This window comes from Rattus norvegicus, chromosome 17, assembly GCF_021556685.1.
Source record: "Rattus norvegicus strain SHRSP/BbbUtx chromosome 17, alternate assembly SHRSP_T2T, whole genome shotgun sequence".
NCBI classification, from domain to species: Eukaryota; Metazoa; Chordata; class Mammalia; order Rodentia; family Muridae; genus Rattus; species Rattus norvegicus.
The window spans coordinates 75,133,806-75,153,970 of NC_141550.1; the positions used below are offsets into that span (position 1 = coordinate 75,133,806).

Here is a 20,165-nt window from a genome sequence, read left to right on the forward strand (position 1 = left end):
GCTTGCAGCTACATTTTAAATCAGGTGTATTAATTATTTTGGTTGAAATGAAAACCATTTGGAGAAGACAACAGATAGACAAAGAGGTAAAGGACGGGACACGTTGTTTATCTGGATTCTAGATGCTTAACTGCTACTTACTCATTATCGTCCGTGGTTCTGTTCCTTTTTTCTTTTATGCGATCACTGCTTTTCTTTTCTTTCTCTGTAATTTCACTCTGATACACGTTGTCTCCTATAAGCCTAAAACACAAGACGCAGCTGTGTTACCAACTCCAAGACGAACTCCAGCACGGACCTCAGAGCCATGACAACCACAGAAAATATTTTTATGTGCCTCCTGGGTATGCAGATAGAATGCATTCCAGACTCAGCACCAGCCTTGAGGCATACATTGCACTCAAGAGCAATATTCATCGGACCAAAGGGCAACATCCCAACCTAGGGTACCTCCGTAATTCACAGGAGTATAAACCCCAAGATCTCAAACTCCCATGGGGAACTCTGCAGTTTGTACCTTTCCCACATCAAAAATGAAACAAAATACCTACCATGGTTATAACTCTTTACCACTTGGACCAGAATAAGAAATAGATTTGATAACATTGCAAAAGTTTTATACTGTCTCATTGTTTAGGTCTCAAATCAATCACAGCTATTTCCCTGAACTCCCTTCCCAAAGGAGCCATTCTTGACAAGCATGATGGTGGTCATTACAACACTAGCCCTTGGGAGGATGGGCAGGAGGGACCCCCTCAGGTTCACCCTGACTGTCTACAGACACTGTCTGCCTCTGACCACGGCATCACTTACATGGTGAAGTTGGTGATGAAAGCTGATTCTGGAATCTGCATCTGGAACTCAGCGTCCTGGTCTTCAGAAGCTCTGTTGAGCATTCTGCAGGACACCGTGGTAAAGGCATAGCGGGAAATGATGGTAGACTTCACCGAAAACTCCGCCATCAAGGGCTTGGTTTTCTGTGTAGGTTAAAAGACATGCTCTTCTCAGTGATACAGAAAATGGATCCAAACACTTGAGGCTGTCAGTCTTTTCCCACATGGGAAACAGTCTCCAGCTTGAGAGTCTTTGGGATATGAGTCATGTGCCCTCTCTGGACCTTTAATTCTCCACTTTAATTCATTTCACTCATAAAAACAACTTTTAGTGAACAATCAATTCATGGTGTAAAACCAAGTCTTCAACAACAACTTTTATAAGAGAACACAATGGTATTCAGTTTGAAAAAAAAATTATTGTATAGCTTTGTAAATTGTTGAAATTTTAGAAGTATGTAACATCCATTATTTCTGCTGCAAACTTTTAAATCGCAGCACAGGACCCCTCTGTTGATCACACACAGCGTCAGAAAGCGCCTACTAGAGTGCTCAGTTCGCATTTATTTCCATGTTCATTCAGAGAAAACTGCAGTCGAGGGCTTCCCCACCTGCATCACAGCTCCAGGTGTGATTATAAATTAGATTTTCTATAAACCGGTAGCAAAGCCCAGAGACTATCGGGAGACTTGGAACCTGAGAAAAAGAAAACGTTAAGTCTGTGCTAACGGCATCTATCATAAAAGCTTCTTTCAGAAAGTATATTAGTTTGATCCGTGTGTGTATTTGTGTTGGCCTGCCTGCTCTCACACGCGTGGAGGTCAGAGGATAACTTGTAAAACTTGGTTCTCTACTTCCCAGGGTTTGAACTCATGTCAGGAGCCTTGGAGGAAAGCCCTTCGCCTTCTCTGCCATCTTCTTACAGGGCAGTAGCTGGTGGGAAAATGTAAGAGTTCGGTAAAACTCTTCCTTGTTTTGTTTTTGTTTTCCTAGCTACATCTGGTAACGGGTGGAAGTAGAAACCCCAAAAAGGAAGGAAGCCTTCATGAGGAACCTTCCTGCTCTAACCCCAGGAACTGAGAGGCTGAGCAACTGACAGGGTTATGGCTTGACTGAAGCTCCCACCCCTGCCTCCAATCTGGCTATTGAAGCCTTAACCGCCAGTGTGATGGTGTTCAGGCGGATGTGGGTGGCCTTGACAACAGAAAGTCAATAGTCTACCAGGACTCAGGTTTTGTTCAGTGCTCCCATCCCAAATTGTCAATAGCCAAGTTTGTGATGTGTGTGAGTATATATGGTATTGTGTGTATGTGTGTATGTGTGTGTGTGTGTGTGTGTGTGTGTGTGTACAGAGAGAGAGAGAGAGAGAGAGAGAGAGAGAGAGAATTCCAGTACCTCTTCTTACACAAACCCTCCATTCTCACCATCTTATTTAACCATTCGTACCTGTCAAGGCCACCCAAATTGTGTTATTTTATTATAACTATTCAAGCGGGCTAGAGACACGGCTCAGTGGTTAAAAGCATTGACTGCTCTTCCAGAGGTCCTGAGTTCAAATCCCAGCAACCACATGGTGGCTCACAATCATCTGTAATGAGATCTGATGCCCTCTTCTGGTGTGTCTGAAGCTAGCTACAGTGTACTTATATATAATAAATAAATAAATCTATAAGAAATATTGACTATTCAAGCACACAGACAGGACAGTAACCGGATGTGATCTTAGAACTGACATAGGAATCACATCATTCCCACATCATAGACAGTGACAGCAAGTCACCGTGATGATTCTCATCGGTGACTGCCCTCTGGACACAGGGATGGGACTTGGACCCAGTCCCAGCTGCCCAGAGTCTGCACATGCCACTGTCATTCGAGGCCACATGATTGGGCTGTACAGAAAGGTTTTTACCTCTTTTTTCATGCTCAAACCCCAGATGATCTCCCTCAGGGGAAATTATACTTTCTTCTGTGAAAAATACCTGGGCAATTCAACCCTTGGCCACTTAGTTTCTTTACAAACCTAGAATAATTTTCCAAATACACATGAATTTGTGACATGTTATTGTCAAGCACATTGGACCTGTGATAGAGACGGTGGGTACACATCTGTTTGTAAGGAGCTGTGGCCAGGGGTTCTATTACTCGAAATCACTCAAGAGATGCTTTCTTTATATGATATGTTCGACAAGCGGGCAAGCATTGTGAGCTTAAGTGTGGCGATTCTGAGGGAAAAGATACCCTGGCTTTAGGTGCCAAGGAATACTACAAAATCTTGTCACACACCTCAACAAACCTCACAGAAAAGATTTATTTGTCAGGCTAAAAAGAACCCAGGAGAGTGGCCATCTTGGGTGAGAGGCAGCATAGAACTGAGCAAAAGACGGTGGTTTATATAAGATTTCTTGCGGGGTGGTGAGGTGGTATATTTCCAGGACAGAGATCTCCACAGTGGGGATTATAGGATGGAAATCCAGAGTTTGGGATTTTTTACTCTGTAGAGCCCAGGGGCTGGGTCCCGCCCTTAGGGAGGTTAGAGTGTTCTGTGGGTGGAACCTCTGTGGGGGTGGAGGTCCTTAGGGGAGGAGCCTGGCCACTTGGTTGCATCCAGGCGCTAACAGTAACTGCAAAAGTAATATACTCAAACTCCCACAGAAGGATGGGCAACAGCATCCGAGCCAAGCATGTGAACAGGGAAAGGAAACTCGGCACTCGGCTGTGCTCCATGCGAGGGTGGCAACAATACTCATCTTTTTGTCAATTACGTCGGGGCGGGGGAGGGGACTTCCGGTCTTTAGTGCCTGGAAAACAAAACAAAACAAAAAAAAACCTAACAACTAAACGGGATGCTATGAAGGATACTGTGTTTCTCTCTCTCTAAGACAGCTGGAAGACATAAGCATGACGGGAAGTTTGCTAAGTAATCAAAAAGTACAGGGGTGGGGGGAATGAAATACCTTTTTACTTAAGTAAATAATAATTTCTTTTTTTTTTCTTTTCTTTTTTTCCGGAGCTGGGGACCGAACCCAGGGCCTTACGCTTGCTAGGCAAGCGCTCTACCACTGTGCTAAAATCCCAACCCCTAAATAATAATTTTCTTAAAGAAGCAAGTTTCTAACAGTTTGGTCTAAGAAGGAGTTATTTTTAAATCACGGTCCTGTGGGCCCCTCCTTACCACCTAAGCACCTGGGAGACAGAGTTGGGAGGGAAAAGGGGGAAGGAGGGGACAGAGAGAGGCAGAGCAGGGGAGGGGAGGGAAGTTCGAGCGTCTCAAAGTTACGTTGTTAAGGTGGTTTACAGGAGCATGTATATATTAGATTACTGCTTTTACAAAAGGTATGAGCCTGATGCCCCTGGAAGTGGCATAAACCAGGGGCTTGGCTACTCCATTCTCTTTGTTAACTGAACAATGTAATTATACTCACTCGAAAATAAATATAATTAAAATGTTTGTAATTACAACAGAAAACAATTAATCAAATCTAATGAGACTTCTGCAGAATCCTAGTGGGATTTCATCCAGTTATTTGGGGGAAGTCAATGTTTGTGGGATATGCACTTCAACTTGTCAAAACTCACTCGGCCAATGATAAGTTTCAGGGTTCCCCATACTAGAAAAAAATGCTGATTCCGAAAGTGGGGTCCTCTCTCCAGCAGTATTGTGGAGAACTTATCGGAAAGGCCAGTTCTCACTCCAACCCCACAGAGCCAGGAGCTCAGATCAGTCTGTCTTAACGAGCAGTCTGAACCACGAGTGCTCATGTTCTAGAAGCTTTAAAGTAACTTACAGTGTGAATGGAGATGCCTTGACTAAGCCACTAGAAGTGAATCTAATTCTGAGATCCATGGGGACGAACAGGAAGCTAAAAGTGAGGAGTGCAGGCTTTCGGTTCAAGAAACCTTGCCCCAACTCAGAAGCCATCACATTGTACAGCACTCTCTTAGAACGACCTGGCGTCTCTCCCCAGAAGTAATTTGGATCCAAAAGAGGTTCCAGAGGGAGCCCAACAAAATGCTTCTGCTAAATGACCTCATTAAGAATCTCTAGTACGTTTTTATAAAAATAAGAACTGGGCTGGGGAGAGACGGCAAGGAGTGTGGTCTCAACAGCATGACAGCCTGCCAGGTTCATGGAATGTAAAATCTGTGTCACGGCATCTTTCAGAGCAAGACCCCTAAAGCGAAAAGGAATTGAGATGAAGCACTGACTTTGATCTGTGCTGTTGAGGGGAACAGGTTTCTTAGTAAATGAAACACGTTTAAAGTATATTGTTTTCTCTCCTAATCCGAAGACATGTGCAAAAGTTGGTCACAGCTGTGCTCTTGAGAATTCGCAATAAGCCTGAAAGATTCTATGGATGCATAGTTCAGCTCAGATTCCTACCAATGCACTAGAAAGAAAAGGGAATCTGTGGAAATCAAACAAGTACCTTGAACTAATTTTTTAAAAAATGGCTCTACTTACAATTTAAACTGCATCTCAAAAACTTTTCAACATGGGGTCTCACTGGCTAAGGGTACTTAGCGCTCTACCAGAGGACCCAGGTTCGATTCTCAGCACCCACATCAGGCACCAAACAACATCTTGTAAAGAGCTCCACGGGGATAGGATGCCTCTGGCTTCAGATACTGACACGCACGTATTTTAAAAGAAATAGTAATTTGTAAAATTTTTGATGAAGTCTTTGGGCTGGACAGATGGTTCAGCAGTTAGGAACACTGCTTGCCTTTCAAGAGGATCCAGGTTCAATTCCCAGCGCTCACGTGGCAGCTCACAACCATGTCTGTCCAGTTCCAGGGGATCCAATGTCCTCTTCTGGTTCTCAGACACTGGGCATGGGCATGGTACGGAGACATTCATGCAGATAAAATATCCATGCATGTAAATACGAAAAAAATATTTTTTAACTATCAAGTCTCACGTACCAAGTCTCCAGATTGTACCATATATAAATGACAAGTAAGGGCCTCCCTCCCACCCTGAATTTACAGCTCTGTTCCCTAGATATCTAAGTTTGGAGTATACCCTCCCACAAATGGGTGCAGTACTTGTGTTCCTATTTGGTTGACCTAGTTTTGCTTTTTTCCTAGCCATGTATTATTAATTCAATCATCTTTCTCTACCAATTCCCACTACCTCGTCATACAACAGAATAAAACATTCTAAATCTTGGTAACTTAACAATTGCGTCTCTTCACATGCTTTCTGTAGACCAAGAGTTCTGATCAACTCGGCCGAGAGGTCTGGCTCCTTCACAGTCAAATGTAGAATGGGCTAGAACTGATTCAGAGCCGGCCGATATCTTCCTGTTTTATGTTGAGCCAACAGCGACCCAGCAGATGTTAATTCGCAGCCTTATCAGAGTCTGTAGTAGCCGGAGTCTTCACTCACCGTGTGGTGGTTAGCAGTGAAACGGAAGCTACACCCTGGAAGGCGTTCTAACTTCCAAAATCTCATACCTATTTGGGCCTGGCCTGTTACTTGCAAATGCTGAGGTAAGGGAGTTGCAATGTCGAGGCCTACCCAGGCTTCAGTGAGCCCAAGGCCTTATGGGACAATGAGATCTTACCTTAAAATTAAAAGGTATAAAGAAATTGGGATTATGGCTCAGTGGAAAAAATACAGGCTTGAGCTAAATACCCAAAACAAACAAATAGAATACATAGTACTTTTTTACCCTCTTATCCTATTGACCAAAAGAATCACACAAGCATCCTCACTTTCCATAGAAAAGAACATATGTATCGTCTCCGTAGGATTACCAGGGAGTCGAAGAGCCACACCGTCTTTGGAAAATGGTGCGGATCAAAAAGACTCTGCCTCTGGTTTTGATGGTTGCATAGCATTCTACTTTATGAGAATGCTATACTTTAATGGGCAAGCTCAATAGCACACATCATGCCTTTGTGTTTGATCCCGTTGTATTTCAAACTCCCTTCAGATCCCTCCACTCATCTATAGGGACGGGTAATCTGCAGTATGTAGACCACCCCCTCACTCCAGTCCATGAATGCTTATTGAACACAGCCATACGTCCGTGCATTTGCATGATCTAAGGACGCTTTGGTGCTAACACCGTAGAGCACAGGAGTTACATTGCTGTAACAGAGGACTTAATTATTTACTATCTGCTTTCCTGTAGTTTGTTCATCCTGGTATCCTCCGTTAAACGGTATAACCGGATATTAGTTACTCAAACACCTTTACTGACTGATGTATTGTAGGGAGAGTATCTTCCATTCTTTTACTCATAATCATTTTAAATAGTCAAGTTTGGAAAATATTAAATAGTTGAGAATTTGGGGGGCATCTCTGTCTGGCATTTGAATGAGACTATACTCTACTAGCAGTGATGAAGGCTGCCTCTTCTGATCTGTCCTCTAGTTCACCCCTGACTTGACCAATCTCAGATGCCTCATTGGCCTGAGGCTGGCAGACCCAAGTTTCCACGTATTTTAGCATGCTTTTTTCTTATTCCAATCCTATTTCACTGATTTATGCCCTGTACGCTCTAGATTAAAAATGGCTGCCATCTTTTTCTCCGCACTTAGAGGAGGGATGTCAGTAACATGGTAGAAACAGCCCATGTGTCCATCAACAGGTGAACTGATATGCAAAAAGAAATATAGGTTACAATGTAACCTATGCACCCCTGAAAAAGGAAGGCGGTCCTGTCATGCCCTCCAATAGGAGTAACTCTTGAAGCCATAATGCTAATTGAAAATAATAGACACAGAGAGACAAGTAATGTATGAAGCCACCCACAGGCAGTAGCTAATGAACATCAGAGTTCACAGTAACCAGCAAAGAAGGGAACTGGGGTTTATTAATAGTATAGAGTTTCCATTTAGCAAAGAGTTCTGGAGATGTATGTACTGCTAACACACTTAATGACACTAAGCTATCGTCTGAAAAAGAGTTAAGATGGTGTGATGGTTTATATATGCTTGAGCCCAGGGAGTGGCACTATTAGAAGGTGTGGCCCTGTTGGAGTGGGTGTGGCCCTGTTGGAGTGGGTGTGGCCTTGTTGGAGTGGGTGTGGCCCTGTTGGAGTGGGTGTGGCCTTGTTGGAGTGGGTGTGGCCCTGTTGGAGTGGGTGTGGCCTTGTTGGAGTAGGTGTGTCACTGTGGGTGTGGGATTTAAGACCCTCATCCTAGCTGCCTGGAAGATGGTCTTCCACTAGCAGCCTTCAGATGAAGATGTAGAACTCTCAGCTCCTCCTGCACCATGCCTGCCTGGATGCTGCCATGTTCCTGCCTTGATGATAAGGGACTGAACCTCTGAACCTGTAAGCCAGCCCCAATTTAAATGTTGTCCTTATAAGAGTTGCCTCGGTCATGGTGTCTCTTCACAGCAGCAAACCCCTAACTAAGACATTATACCTATGTTTCTGCAACAATAAAGTAAAAGAGTAGCTGAATTGCTACAGGTCCCAAAATACGGACCAGCACGGCCCACTGGCCAGGCTGTCCTCCTTAGCTATGTATGGATTTTCTTCAGGCCAAATGATATAAATGTTGGTACAATAGTCAGGAAGACAGATGTGGAAATGAGTCAGTAAGCAGTTTATTTGTGCTTCACTGGTTACATAGCACAAACACATGTGGATGGACGCGCGCTGTTTCCTGAACGGCTCCTCTGCATGGCTGATGAACCTCTACCAACAAAACCCACTCGTTCACAGATTCACTTGGGCAAACAATAAATTCGACAAGAGTGGCCATCCACAGCAGTACACGCCTTATTCTACCACTAGAATGGAGAGTCAGAAAGGGGTCCCACCTTCACCACCTCATGAGGAGAGACAATGAAGACCAGCTTCAGCATATCCAATACAGGACGGCATATGGAATTACACTTTTCCTTTTGACCACCAATGTCTTTGTTTCTCCTCCCATTGTGAGGTGAAGTTTCATTTCCCATTGAGTCTGGACCTTGGCAGTTTGCATCCTCTACAGGAGATGCCGGAAGTTGTATTTGAGAGCTACAAGGTCAGGCTACAAGCCTGGTTTTTATCCAGGTGTCCTGAATTCCTTCCTAAGAGCTGCAGTTACTAGGTATTGACCTGCTCGGAGGCCACACACAGAAATCAGAGTTCACCATGCGAGCTCCAAACATCCTTGCCAAGCTCAGCATGCGGGAAACCTGTTCTGAACTGCCATGTCAGCCCACCTACTAGACAAATACCTCTGAGTGACTTCTGTCTACAGTGCATGATGATCCCTGCCCTAGTCCTTTCTCTGACATCATGCAAGATGGCTGCCATTGTAAGCCATGGAATTTTGCAGCAAGGTTTTTACACAACAGCAGAAGACAGATGTGCCTATGTAATATCTGTAGTATTTGAGTTTGCCGTTTAGTGCAGCTTCACCTTAAGTGGAATTTAGTTACTTTTTTTGTGTGTGTGATTGCATGTTCTGTAAACTAGACTTCTAAATCAAAACTGCCCTTGAGGGACTGGCAAGTCAGTGAAGTGTCTGTCACTTAAGTATAAAGAGATTCCCTACCACCCATTTCAAGGGAAGGGTGGTGTATGTCTATATTCCCAGCTCTGGGGACACAGATTCAGTAAGATCCTTGGAGATCACTGGCTAGCCAGTCCAGCCAGTCTAGCCAAATTGATGAGCTCCACGATCACTGAGAGACAGTGCCTCAAAAATAAGAACAATTGAGAACGGTTAAAGGTACCCAGCAGTGACCTCTGCCCCCCACGTGCACATGGACACAAATGCACACCTGCACACATCTGTATGGACACACATACTCCACCACACTCTGAAATCCCCTTGAGATCTCTTTTGAAGAGCTCAGTGGTACAAATTATAAAGACGAGGTGTAGAAGGAAAGATGCTCTCAAGCTGGGCCTTTCTTTGTCATTTACCCTGTGACTTTACCACACCATTAGCCCACGATGACCTTTGGAAGCCCTGGTTCCCCGTCTTGGGCCTCTCCTTAAAGGATTCTAGAGATAGACCTTCTGCATACAGCATTTACACTGACATTTGCTAGATACCAAGGGAACTCCCACAGTATAATAGAACTATATTTATTATAGAACCCCCAAGTAAATATAATTAATACAAATTGGTCCTTGCTGCTGACTCAGAAGGTAGTTGTGACAGTTACTTGTCCTCCAATAAAGTGTAAACTCTGAGGACACGGAACAGCATCTATCTCTATGCTGTTGTTGCAGTTACATATTGTTGAAAAAAGTTCTCACCAACTTTTCATATGAGTATTTTGCTTAAAATTTTGGAACTTGCCCTTGGACACAGGCTTTTTCAATGTATGACTTAACAGAAGTTTATAATCCTTTAAATAAAAATGTTTTTCTTTTGGTAGATATTTCTGGTCCAGTATATTTTTTCAAATAATTAAGAAGTTTGTTCCTTTGGTACATGTAATGCTGTGTTTGTTTATTCTTGATTTTGAGATAAGAAATGATTTCATTGAGTTGTAAATGTTCAGGAGCTGACAACTGATTGCTGCTAGGAGGGACCCTTGGTAGCTTGACCACAATGGAAAGCCAACATTGACTTAATTTATTTAGAGGAAGGAAGAGGAGGAAGAGAAGGAGAAGGAAAGGAAGAGGAAGAAGATGCCACAAACTTAGGTGGATCCCAGAGGAGTTGGGGATCTCAAAGAAAATATTTTAGGTTACTAAATAAATATGTAATGAACTAAAGTTGTTTTTTTAAAACAATGCCATAAAATAAAATTGAGTTTTGGGAGATGGCATAGCAGTTAAGAACACTTGTTGCTCTTCCAAAAATCCATGTTTGCCTCCCAGAACTGGGTGGCTTACAACCACCTGTAACTCCAGTTCCAAGGGTCCAACATACCCTCTTCGGGTAACAAGAATTCTCTCTCTCTCTCTCTCTCTCTCTCTCTCTCTCTCTCTCTCTCTCTCTCTCTGTCTGTCTTCCCCTCTCTCAAAAGTGAATAAAGGAACCATGAGAAATCGGGACTAGAGAGATGGCTTCCTGGGTAAAGGAACCTTCTGCCAAACCTGCTGGCCCACATTCAATCCCTGGCATTCAGATATTGTTAAAAGAGAACTGATTCCCACAAGTTAACCTCTGACCTCCGTCTGCGTGCTATGGCACACGTGTGCCCCCACATATGTCAAATGAATCAGTGAAAGGCAATAAACCTGAAAAATCAGAAGGTGCCCAAGAAAATATTAATTTTATTCTAGTCATTCAGGACTAAAATAAAGATTATGGGTAGCGCTGAGTTTCCACAGTATTACATCAAGACCATGAGCCACAGTTTATGGGTCCAAGGAGACAGGTTGGAAGAGTGTTAGGATCTATTTTAGTTTTGCAGCTTCGGCCCAGTTACTGTTTTCTCAGGAGTTCCTCAACTTTGCCTCCTGCGGAAGCGGCTTCAGTCTCGGATCGCTCAGAACCAAGTGCGCATGTGCAACTGTTAGCAACCCCCTGCTCCTACTGCAGTAAATACGCAAACACATGGTGAGCGGGAACCACACCATGGCTACTACTCTGTCCCTCTCTATCTTCCTTTTTCTTTCCTTCCTTCTCCTTTTTCTTTCATAGATCTCAGTAGGGAACCAACTTGGGGCTGAAAAAATGACTCGGCCATTAAAGTTCTTGCCAGGAAGTCAGGATTCCCGTCTCCAGAGCCCGTGTAAAGAAATCCTGCCTGGGGGTGAACGCTGGTTATGTCAGTGCTGGGGAGGCAAAGAGGGTTCCCCAGGCTCGCTGGCAGCCCACCTAGCTAAGTCAGTGAGCTCCAGGTCTATGGGAGACTCTGTATCTCAAATCCCAAGATGGACAACTCCTGAGGAACAATGCCCAGGAGACCTCTGCCCTCCACACATACATGCACAAATTTACATATTCACCCTGCCCCCCCAATATTTCCATGAGCCCACAAACACACATACGCACAGACATCCTAAAATGAAAAGAACTTTAAAAATATTGGTGGGGTTGAAATGAATCTTCTGATTCCTGAACAATTAAAAAGTATCTATTTCAGGAAGCAATAAAGTGTTCTAAGCTAATTTTTAAAAGAACTACTACAGGCCAAATTTCTGAAGGTTTGAGAAGAAATAGTCCATCTGGCCACTTACTTCAAGGCACTTTAGTTATATTTGGAAGAAAGGGGGAACGCGAAACAATGTACCAAGCTATAGGAGGGAGATGTATGTGTATAATGGGAAAGGCAGGGGGAGAGAGAGATACACACTGAATAACACGAGGAGATGCCACAGGAACCATTTCTACCAGACCTTCCAGAGCTCAGAAGAAAGATAAATGGCTGTGGGCCAGCTCGACGGCAGACCCTCTCACATGCACGGGCGCTAGGGTGTTTTCAGTGGATTCTGAAACTGTAGATGGTGGAAGAGTATGAAAGGGGGGTTCTGGAGAGAGAATGGTGCAGTGGTAAGGACGCCTCCCTAACATGCATGAAGTCCTGGGTTCAGTCACCAATAAGGAAGGGTGGGAGGGAGTGGGGGGAAGATGGGAGGAAGGAGGGGGAGAGAGGGGGAAAAGGAAGGGAGAGGAAGGAAGGGAGAAACAAAGAAAGAATGAGGAAGAGCGAGAGCGAGAGCGAGAGCGAGAGCGAGAGAGAGAGAGAGAGCACGCAAAAAGTCATGAAGCAAACCATGCTCGTTTCTGATGTAGTGACTACACCAGATTTAGTTAGGACAGAGTCACAGTGAGAAGCATATTGGCTAAGGGGGTGACGTGTGGGCGAATGGGTCTGACACCAGAAAGCAAACACAGGGCTCTGCATGGCAGAAGTGTGTGGAAACTTGTCATCAAAGGAAGACTATAAAAGGGTGGCCACAAACTTTCCCGATATAGTTCTTAGAAATTCAACATGGTCTCCACATTTTTATATAAATAATTATTTTGTTTGGAGATGTCAACTGGAAAATACAAAGCAAAAGAAAGCTTCTCGTGACATAATATAATTTCTTCATTATTTTTTTTCCCTCCAAAGCCAACCCAGATGGAAAAGTGGTTTGAGGCAGGGCGTGCCTTAATTAGCTGCCTGAGGGACCAGAGGTTCGGGTATGACTCATGGGAGTCCTTAGCTTCGAGCCACCCAGAGGATGTCCTGAATTACCCAAGTTGCCATCTGGAAATGTCGCTGTGGAATGTTACAGACATCAGCTGCCAGAGCTCAGTTCAGGCCCCTCTTCCTAGAAGATTATTAACCCTTGGGTGCTTGGTTCTAGACTAATCATTCTTTAATAGAAATAAATAAATAAGATTATTTAATTACTTTTATTTTATATATGTGTTTGCCTATATTTATGTATGTGAATCATATCCATGTCTAGTGCCCATAGAGCGCAGAAGAGGACATTGGAAACTCTTGGAAATGGATTCATAGAACCTTGTGAGCAGCCATGTACACGCCAGGAACGGAACTCAGGTTCTCTGGAAAAGCAGCCAGTACTCCTAACTGCTGTGCCATCCCAGAGGTCTCCTGGCCCAACCATCATTTGCAGCCATTAGGAGTAGCCACTGGGGTAGCTCGAGAAACCGGCTACCCTCACTCTTCCTTGTTTTACAGAGAAGATGGGAATGGATTGACTGGATTCTAGGTCTGATGAGCTTGACTCAACCTTAAGGCCTCCTGTTCTTCCCAAAAGCTGTGCAGTGTGTGTCGTCACTGATGAAGTCTCCTTGCTTGCTGTATTCACCTGGGGGAAACCATTCCCTCCCCACCATGAAAACGGTGACATAACACGATGCCAGCCCCAATTCACCTGTTCACATTCATACAATCTACCCAGCAATGCCTCCTGACATTTAGAGATAAGCAGGAACCTATCTCTCTCTGTCCAGGGAGAAGCAGCATTCGGTCACCTGAAAATGACACTCTGTGCTGTGGAGACAGAAACAGATAGAAGCAGCGTCCACGAGAGACCAGTGGTCAGCACCAAGTCCCAGCTGTCCTGACTAATTTCTATATAGTATATGAGGCCATTTTCATATAAAAACATACTTTGTACACATTGCCGTCTCGGCCATTGCCTGCCTCCCATCAGTCCCCTTTAACCTTCTGCTTTCACAACATCTATACATAAATGGTTTTATGTATCTGTAAGGTCTAGAACCCACAAGTGAGAGGAAACATGCGCTATCTGTCGTTATGAGACTGGCTCAGCTCCCTTAATTCGCTTCTCTCCACTTGCATCCACGTCCTGGCAGATGACGTAACCTAGCATTTGAGAATGTCTTCCTGGAGAGACTCCTCCCCTCGCTGTAGAGACAGAGGTGACGGCCGTGCTACTACACCTTCAACACACTAACTAGGACCCGCACTGCTGACCACCTCCTCTACCAAACTCTCCCACAGAAAACCAATACTGGCTCTGCCCCATGTCGCCCCCAGAAGCTCACACTGGGCAATGAGGGGCAGCTATTACAGCCAAGAGCTGCCAAAACAACGCCAAGTGTCCAAACCGAAGCTAACGGGGCACATCCACCCGCTCACACATTCCTTCCCATGAAAATCCTGATAGATGCTCTGGGCTGTGCTCATCCACTTAGCCCACCCACTGTTTCCTGACATGCTTCCGCGTAGAGGACAACTTCTGTTACCAGCGACATGTGAGTATATTTATTCCCCCACAGCAATCATTTCAATGTTTGTATATCACACCACATCGCAATAAAATAATCCTTGGCACTGAGTTCAGAATGCCTTCTCCCAAAGGGCTACCAAGAAGGAATCCTGCTGTCAGAGGGTAGAAAACACGAGTAAATTGCTTTGATAAAGCTAGCCGGCGTCTCTTAGGCATGGTGGAAGCTCGGATACAAAGACGTCTCCGATATTCAAATTGCAATATCTGTATGTATATGCATGAGCATGCATGTGTGCATGTGTTCGTGTGTGTGCATGCTCGTGTGTATGTGTGTCCAAGGACTTCTACAGAAAGAGGAATCTGACTAGTTCTAAACATAACCAAGCAGGTCTCTGTGGTCCGGACATTGGCGAGAGACTGCTAGTTGATGCTGCTCAGTTTCTGTTCATCGATTAAAACCTGGAACATTCTGAGCTGCCTACTTTCTATTCACTACTAATAATCTGTAACATACTGAGAGCTACGGTTGGTGGGGGAGACTCCAGGCACAGGCAGAAGCCAGATCATGCAATCTCACATGAATAAATGCACATGCTATGTTTAGAGTTTTAGCCTCGAGGTAGGGAATTGCAGAACTCATGGCCTGTGTGTTACTCCTGGAAAGACCCTCCGTGGATAGAGCTCACATTAAGACACGAGTGATGCATGTGAAGACTTAGAAAGTTTAAGAGATGTCTAGGAAGATTCGAGAGGTCATATGATCAGTGCAGGTGATACGGTCATGAAAATCTTTGTAACTGCCAGGCACAGTGTCCCATACACGCCAGCAATCCTCCCTACATGTGGGGGATAGAAGCAGAAGGACCAAGAACATCAGGAACCAATGGACAGCTTTGGCTGCATAGAGAGTTCGAGGCCAGCCTGAGATACAGGAGACCCCTTCTAAACACACACACACACACACACACACACACACACACACACACACACACACACACACACACAAAGCATTTTTGATCAATAATGAAACTCAGAGGCTGTAAAAGAAATGATAAACACAGGAACCCAAAAGGCTTACCCAGCAACTACACCAAAACCAAAGTCATTAACTGATGTCATGTTTCTTAGGGAATCTTCCAACTCAGAAGACAGATGTCACCGGCTGCGTGAGCAACCCCAATAAGTTCCCAATTAGGAGGATTTAAACGAATACTAGAAAAGCAGGGCAGGGACTCAATAGCAGCAGTTCAGAGATTAGCTATAGCAGATGGCCAACAACCTATTTTTAAACTGTCAGAATTCGTTCACCGTCAGGGAATGTGTTCACGGACTCCATCGTATGTGGAGAGACCACCCAACTCCCATCACGCAGTGCTTCACTCTGCAAATGCTGTTCACTTGGAAACAAAGCCTTCATACTCCTGAGATATGGTGTTATGGAAAGTAAACAAATGCACAAGATGGATCCAGATTCTCGATTCTTTTTTTTTTTTTTTTTTTTTTTTGGTTCTTTTTTTCGGAGCTGGGGACCGAACCCAGGGCCTTGCGCTTCCTAGGTAAGCACTCTACCACTGAGCTAAATCCCCAGCCCCCAGATTCTCGATTCTTAAGTGCAGGTATTTGAAGCTCTGTACAGTGTCTTTGTGGGGATGGGGGCTGTGCTCTCATGAGCATGCAGGCCGAGTACAGAGGAGGCCCTCAGGAGTCCTACTCTATCATTCCCTCTGAGGCAATGTCTCTCACTGAACTCGAGGTAGATGGACACCCAGCAGGCTCTAGTGATCCTTCCGCCCCACACAGCATCTGGGGAATAGGCCGGCATGCAGCTGCAGTAGGCTTTTTACATGGGGGTGGAAATTCTCACTCAGAGCCCCGTGCTCGTGCAGCGGACACTCTTATGCACTGACTCTCTGGCCCCTCTTTTAAGAAAGAATCTCCCTTTGAGAAAACTTCTGATGGACTCAGCAATACCGCCTCAGGCTAGAACTCTTCTCTAAGGAGCAACCCGGGCTTTCAGAAACCTGCATATAAACCGGATCCTGGTTCAAAGGAAGCAGGAGAGTTGGGCCTTTGAAAGCGGTGTCCGAAGATATACGTACCAGCCTCTGCAACAGCCTGAGTTGTCTGGGGACCCTGAGCATGACCTGGAAAGAGAGAAGAAGCATGAAACAGCATGGTGAGCTTTCGTGGACGAGTCACGTGACGGTGTGAAAACCATTCAGGCCCACTCCTGAGCTTGCAAAGTCGTTCTGACTAATTATTATTATTTTTTCTTTCATCAGAGACTGTTTTGCTGGGCTGGGATTAGCATTCATCATTCTAGATCCACTTGCCCTGTGAGGTCATCCTACCTCATCATCTGGGTGTGCCTACATCTGTAACAAGGGTGCAGATGAAGTGACAAGACCTAAGATAGCCATGGAATGCTTCACTCTGCTTCACTCTGTCTTTGACTTGTCATTAAATTCCTTCCTATCATGTTGTCGTATTCAATATTTAATCTCAGTTGGGGGTTTCTATTCCACCCTTAATCATTCAGTTTCCAGATAAAAGACACTCAACTTTTTTTATCTATAAAAAGCTGTTGATGCACTAGAGCTTGGCAGATATCTACCCTCTAATCTATTAAAATCTACTTCCCCATCAATAACCCTGGGCTATAACCTGCTATGTTCTATCTGCAACACTCTTAACTCCGGTTGGCCATTCCTCATGGCCATGTTTTCTGACTCACTTACCCCATGATTTCTTCTCCTCTCTCTACCTTCTCCCTCCTCCCCTTGCCTCTCCTCTGAATCCAAGCCCAGGAACTGAAAACCCTGCCCATTTCTCTCTGCTCAGCAATAAACCCTAGTCATCTTTCTTCACCAATCAGGGATAACTTGAGGGGGAAGGTGACATAGCATCACTTGGGTCTCTGTGAGAATATTCTCATCCCTGGGGGCATCCAGGGCCAGTAGTGAGCATTATGATACATAGCAACGGACCACAACCTCCACAATTGTGTCCATTACATCATGGTAATACAGGCAAGTGGGCCTTCTTCTAGAGAGTGTCCTATTCAGTGAACAATCCTGGGAAACCCAGACACAACATTGAAGTTACCCTGAGTTTTCTTTTTTTTTTTTTTTCTTTTTTCTTTTTTTCAGAGCTGGGGACCGAACCCAGGGCCTTGAGCTTGCTAGGCAAGTGCTCTACCGCTGAGCTAAATCCCCAACCCCCTGAGTTTTCTTAAAGATATTTTTTTTCTGGACAATTTCTTCTATTTTCTCATAGACAAGAGATGGGTACCAAAAATAATAAAACTTTTCTTTAAAAACAAAACAAAAACCACAGTGGCTGGAGACATGTCTTGACAGCAAAGAGCTCTTCAGAGGGCCCAGGTTCTATTCCCAGCACCCACATGACAGCTCAAAACAGTCTGTAACTACAGTTCTTGGAGATCCAATACCCTCTCTGGCCCCCACACGCACCAGGTATACAAGTGGCATACACACACACAGACAGGCAAAGCACTCATACACATAAGAATAAATAAATTTTAAAACTTAAAATCACGGGCTAGAGAGACAGCTCAGCAGCTAAGAGCACTGACTGCTCTTCCAGAGGTCCCGAGTTCAATTCCAGCAGCCACATGGTGGCTCACAACCATCTGTGATGGGATTCAATGCCTGATTCTGGTGTGTCTGACAGTGTACTCACATACATAAAATAAATAAAAATAATTTTAAAAAAGAAAGTATGTTAAGTTTTAAAAAAATTTAAAATCACTGTAATAGTAAACCATTTCCTCTGGGCTGATTTAAAAATTGTAGCTGGCCTTCGAGTGTCACACACAAGAAATTTTTGTTTAAATAAACGATTACTGCTCTGAGTAACAAGTTTTCTTTCCTAGCAACTGGAGAGCATGGAACAGAAAACTGAAAAGCGTACCCGGACATCACATATTTGGAAATCTATTTTGCTTTTGATCATGTGTCTCTGTGTGTGGTGTTTTACACAGGGCAGAGGCTTTGGGTCTCCCTAGAACTGAACTCGGTTCCTCTGTAGGAGCCGAGAGCCCTTGTAAGGCTCCTCTCCAGCCTGAGTTTACACAACGTAAAGTAGTTTTGAGTGTAATTTTTATACTATAAAATTGACTTCCTTCACACACACATAATGTGTCTTACTCTGATAGGAGTGGACAACCGTCACCACAGTTAGGGCAGTCTTTATCATCGTTCTAAAAAGAAACTGAGTTAGTGGGTAAAGACATCGTTGCACAAGCATCAGGACTTGGGGTTAATCCCAAGTATCCACATAAAAGGCCAGGTATGGCAGCACACATGTATAGCCCCAAGGCTGCTGGGGAGTGCAGTGGACACACCAGGATTCCTGGAACTTGTTGGTTAGCCAGCTAGGAGAAGCAGCAAGCTTGAGAGAGAGAGAGAGAGAGAGAGAGAGAGAGAGAGAGAGAGAGAGAGAGAGAGACTCTATCTCAGACAATAAGGGAGAGCAATGTGGCAGGAAACCTGATGTGGACTCACTCCACACACACATGCATGGGAGTACACCCGTGCGTGCACACACACACAAGCACATGTGCACAAACACACATGTGCATGCATGTGAGTGTGCACACACACAAGCACGCACACACATAGCACACGTGCATACACGCACACCCACACACACCCGCACGCACGCACCTTGCACCCTCTGGTGATCACCTCTCAATCCCGCACCCCCAGCCTTCAGCAACCACTAAACTGTTTAACCCAGTCGTGTTCGTTTTGATCAGTTTATATAAATGGAATCATATACCATGTATATATTTACATGTCTTGTTTTTTATTTTACATAGTGGTCTTAAGGCTCATTTACACGGTAGCAGACACTTCTTTATTATTGTTGAATAATACTCCATTGTGTAGATATACAACGTTTTGTGTACGTATACAGCATTTACCATTTTATCTGCTTGGCAACTGGTGGGCAGTTATTGCTTCTCTTTAGCTGGTATGAATGATTCATAACTTGAATGAAACACACACAGGCAATCTTTCCCGAGGATGTAGAGACGTGGCTTTATTTTTCTATAAGTGAAATTCCTATTTCATGCGGTAAATTTGACTTTTAAGAAACTGTAAAACTCTCTAAAGCAGGTATACATATATTCCCATCTATGTTTATATCCTTCAGTTAAAAACTCTAGTTACAGGAAGGTAAATAGTAGAGGGGAATTACTAGAAAACTAGAATGTATAACTTTTAAAACCGCTGTTATTAGTTGAAAATAACCTAAAACTATTCCCAGCCTGTGAGTCATGAGCCCTTTGGGGATTGAACAATCTTTTCTTAGCGGTTGCCTAAGACCAATGGAAAACACAGACATTTACATGACGATTCATAACAGTAGCAAAATTACGGCTACGAAGTAACAACGAAATAATTTTATGGTTGTGGGGAGGGGGGTCACCACAATGTGAGAAACTGTATTAAAGGATTACAGCATGGGGAAGGTTGAGAACCACTGGCCTGAAGTATCAATTAAAAGTAGTTTGGTTAAGTACACCATGATACCCTGGGGACCAGAGGTGGCACAGTTGGCAGAGTGTTTGCCACACAGACACAAGGACATGAACTTGGGCCCAGAATCCCCCATAAGAACCCAAGCATAATGGCTTCCTTGTGAACCTGGTGCAGGAAAGACCAAAACTGGGCTACTGGGGGTTGACTACATGGGGAGATAGACGGGAGGACCCAGGGGCTCTCTGGCC

General features: G+C 44.3%; 1 protein-coding gene across 2 annotated transcripts in view; it reads right to left on the minus strand.

The window, feature by feature from the left end:
* Positions 1–20,165, minus strand: part of Itih5 (inter-alpha-trypsin inhibitor heavy chain 5) — a 102,502-nt gene that overhangs the window by 73,495 nt on the left and 8,842 nt on the right. For both annotated transcript variants that reach the window (NM_001432324.1, XM_087591539.1), the window contains 3 exon segments: positions 142–243; positions 814–977; positions 16,507–16,551. In NM_001432324.1, coding sequence (NP_001419253.1) covers positions 142–243; positions 814–977; positions 16,507–16,551 — 311 coding nt within the window.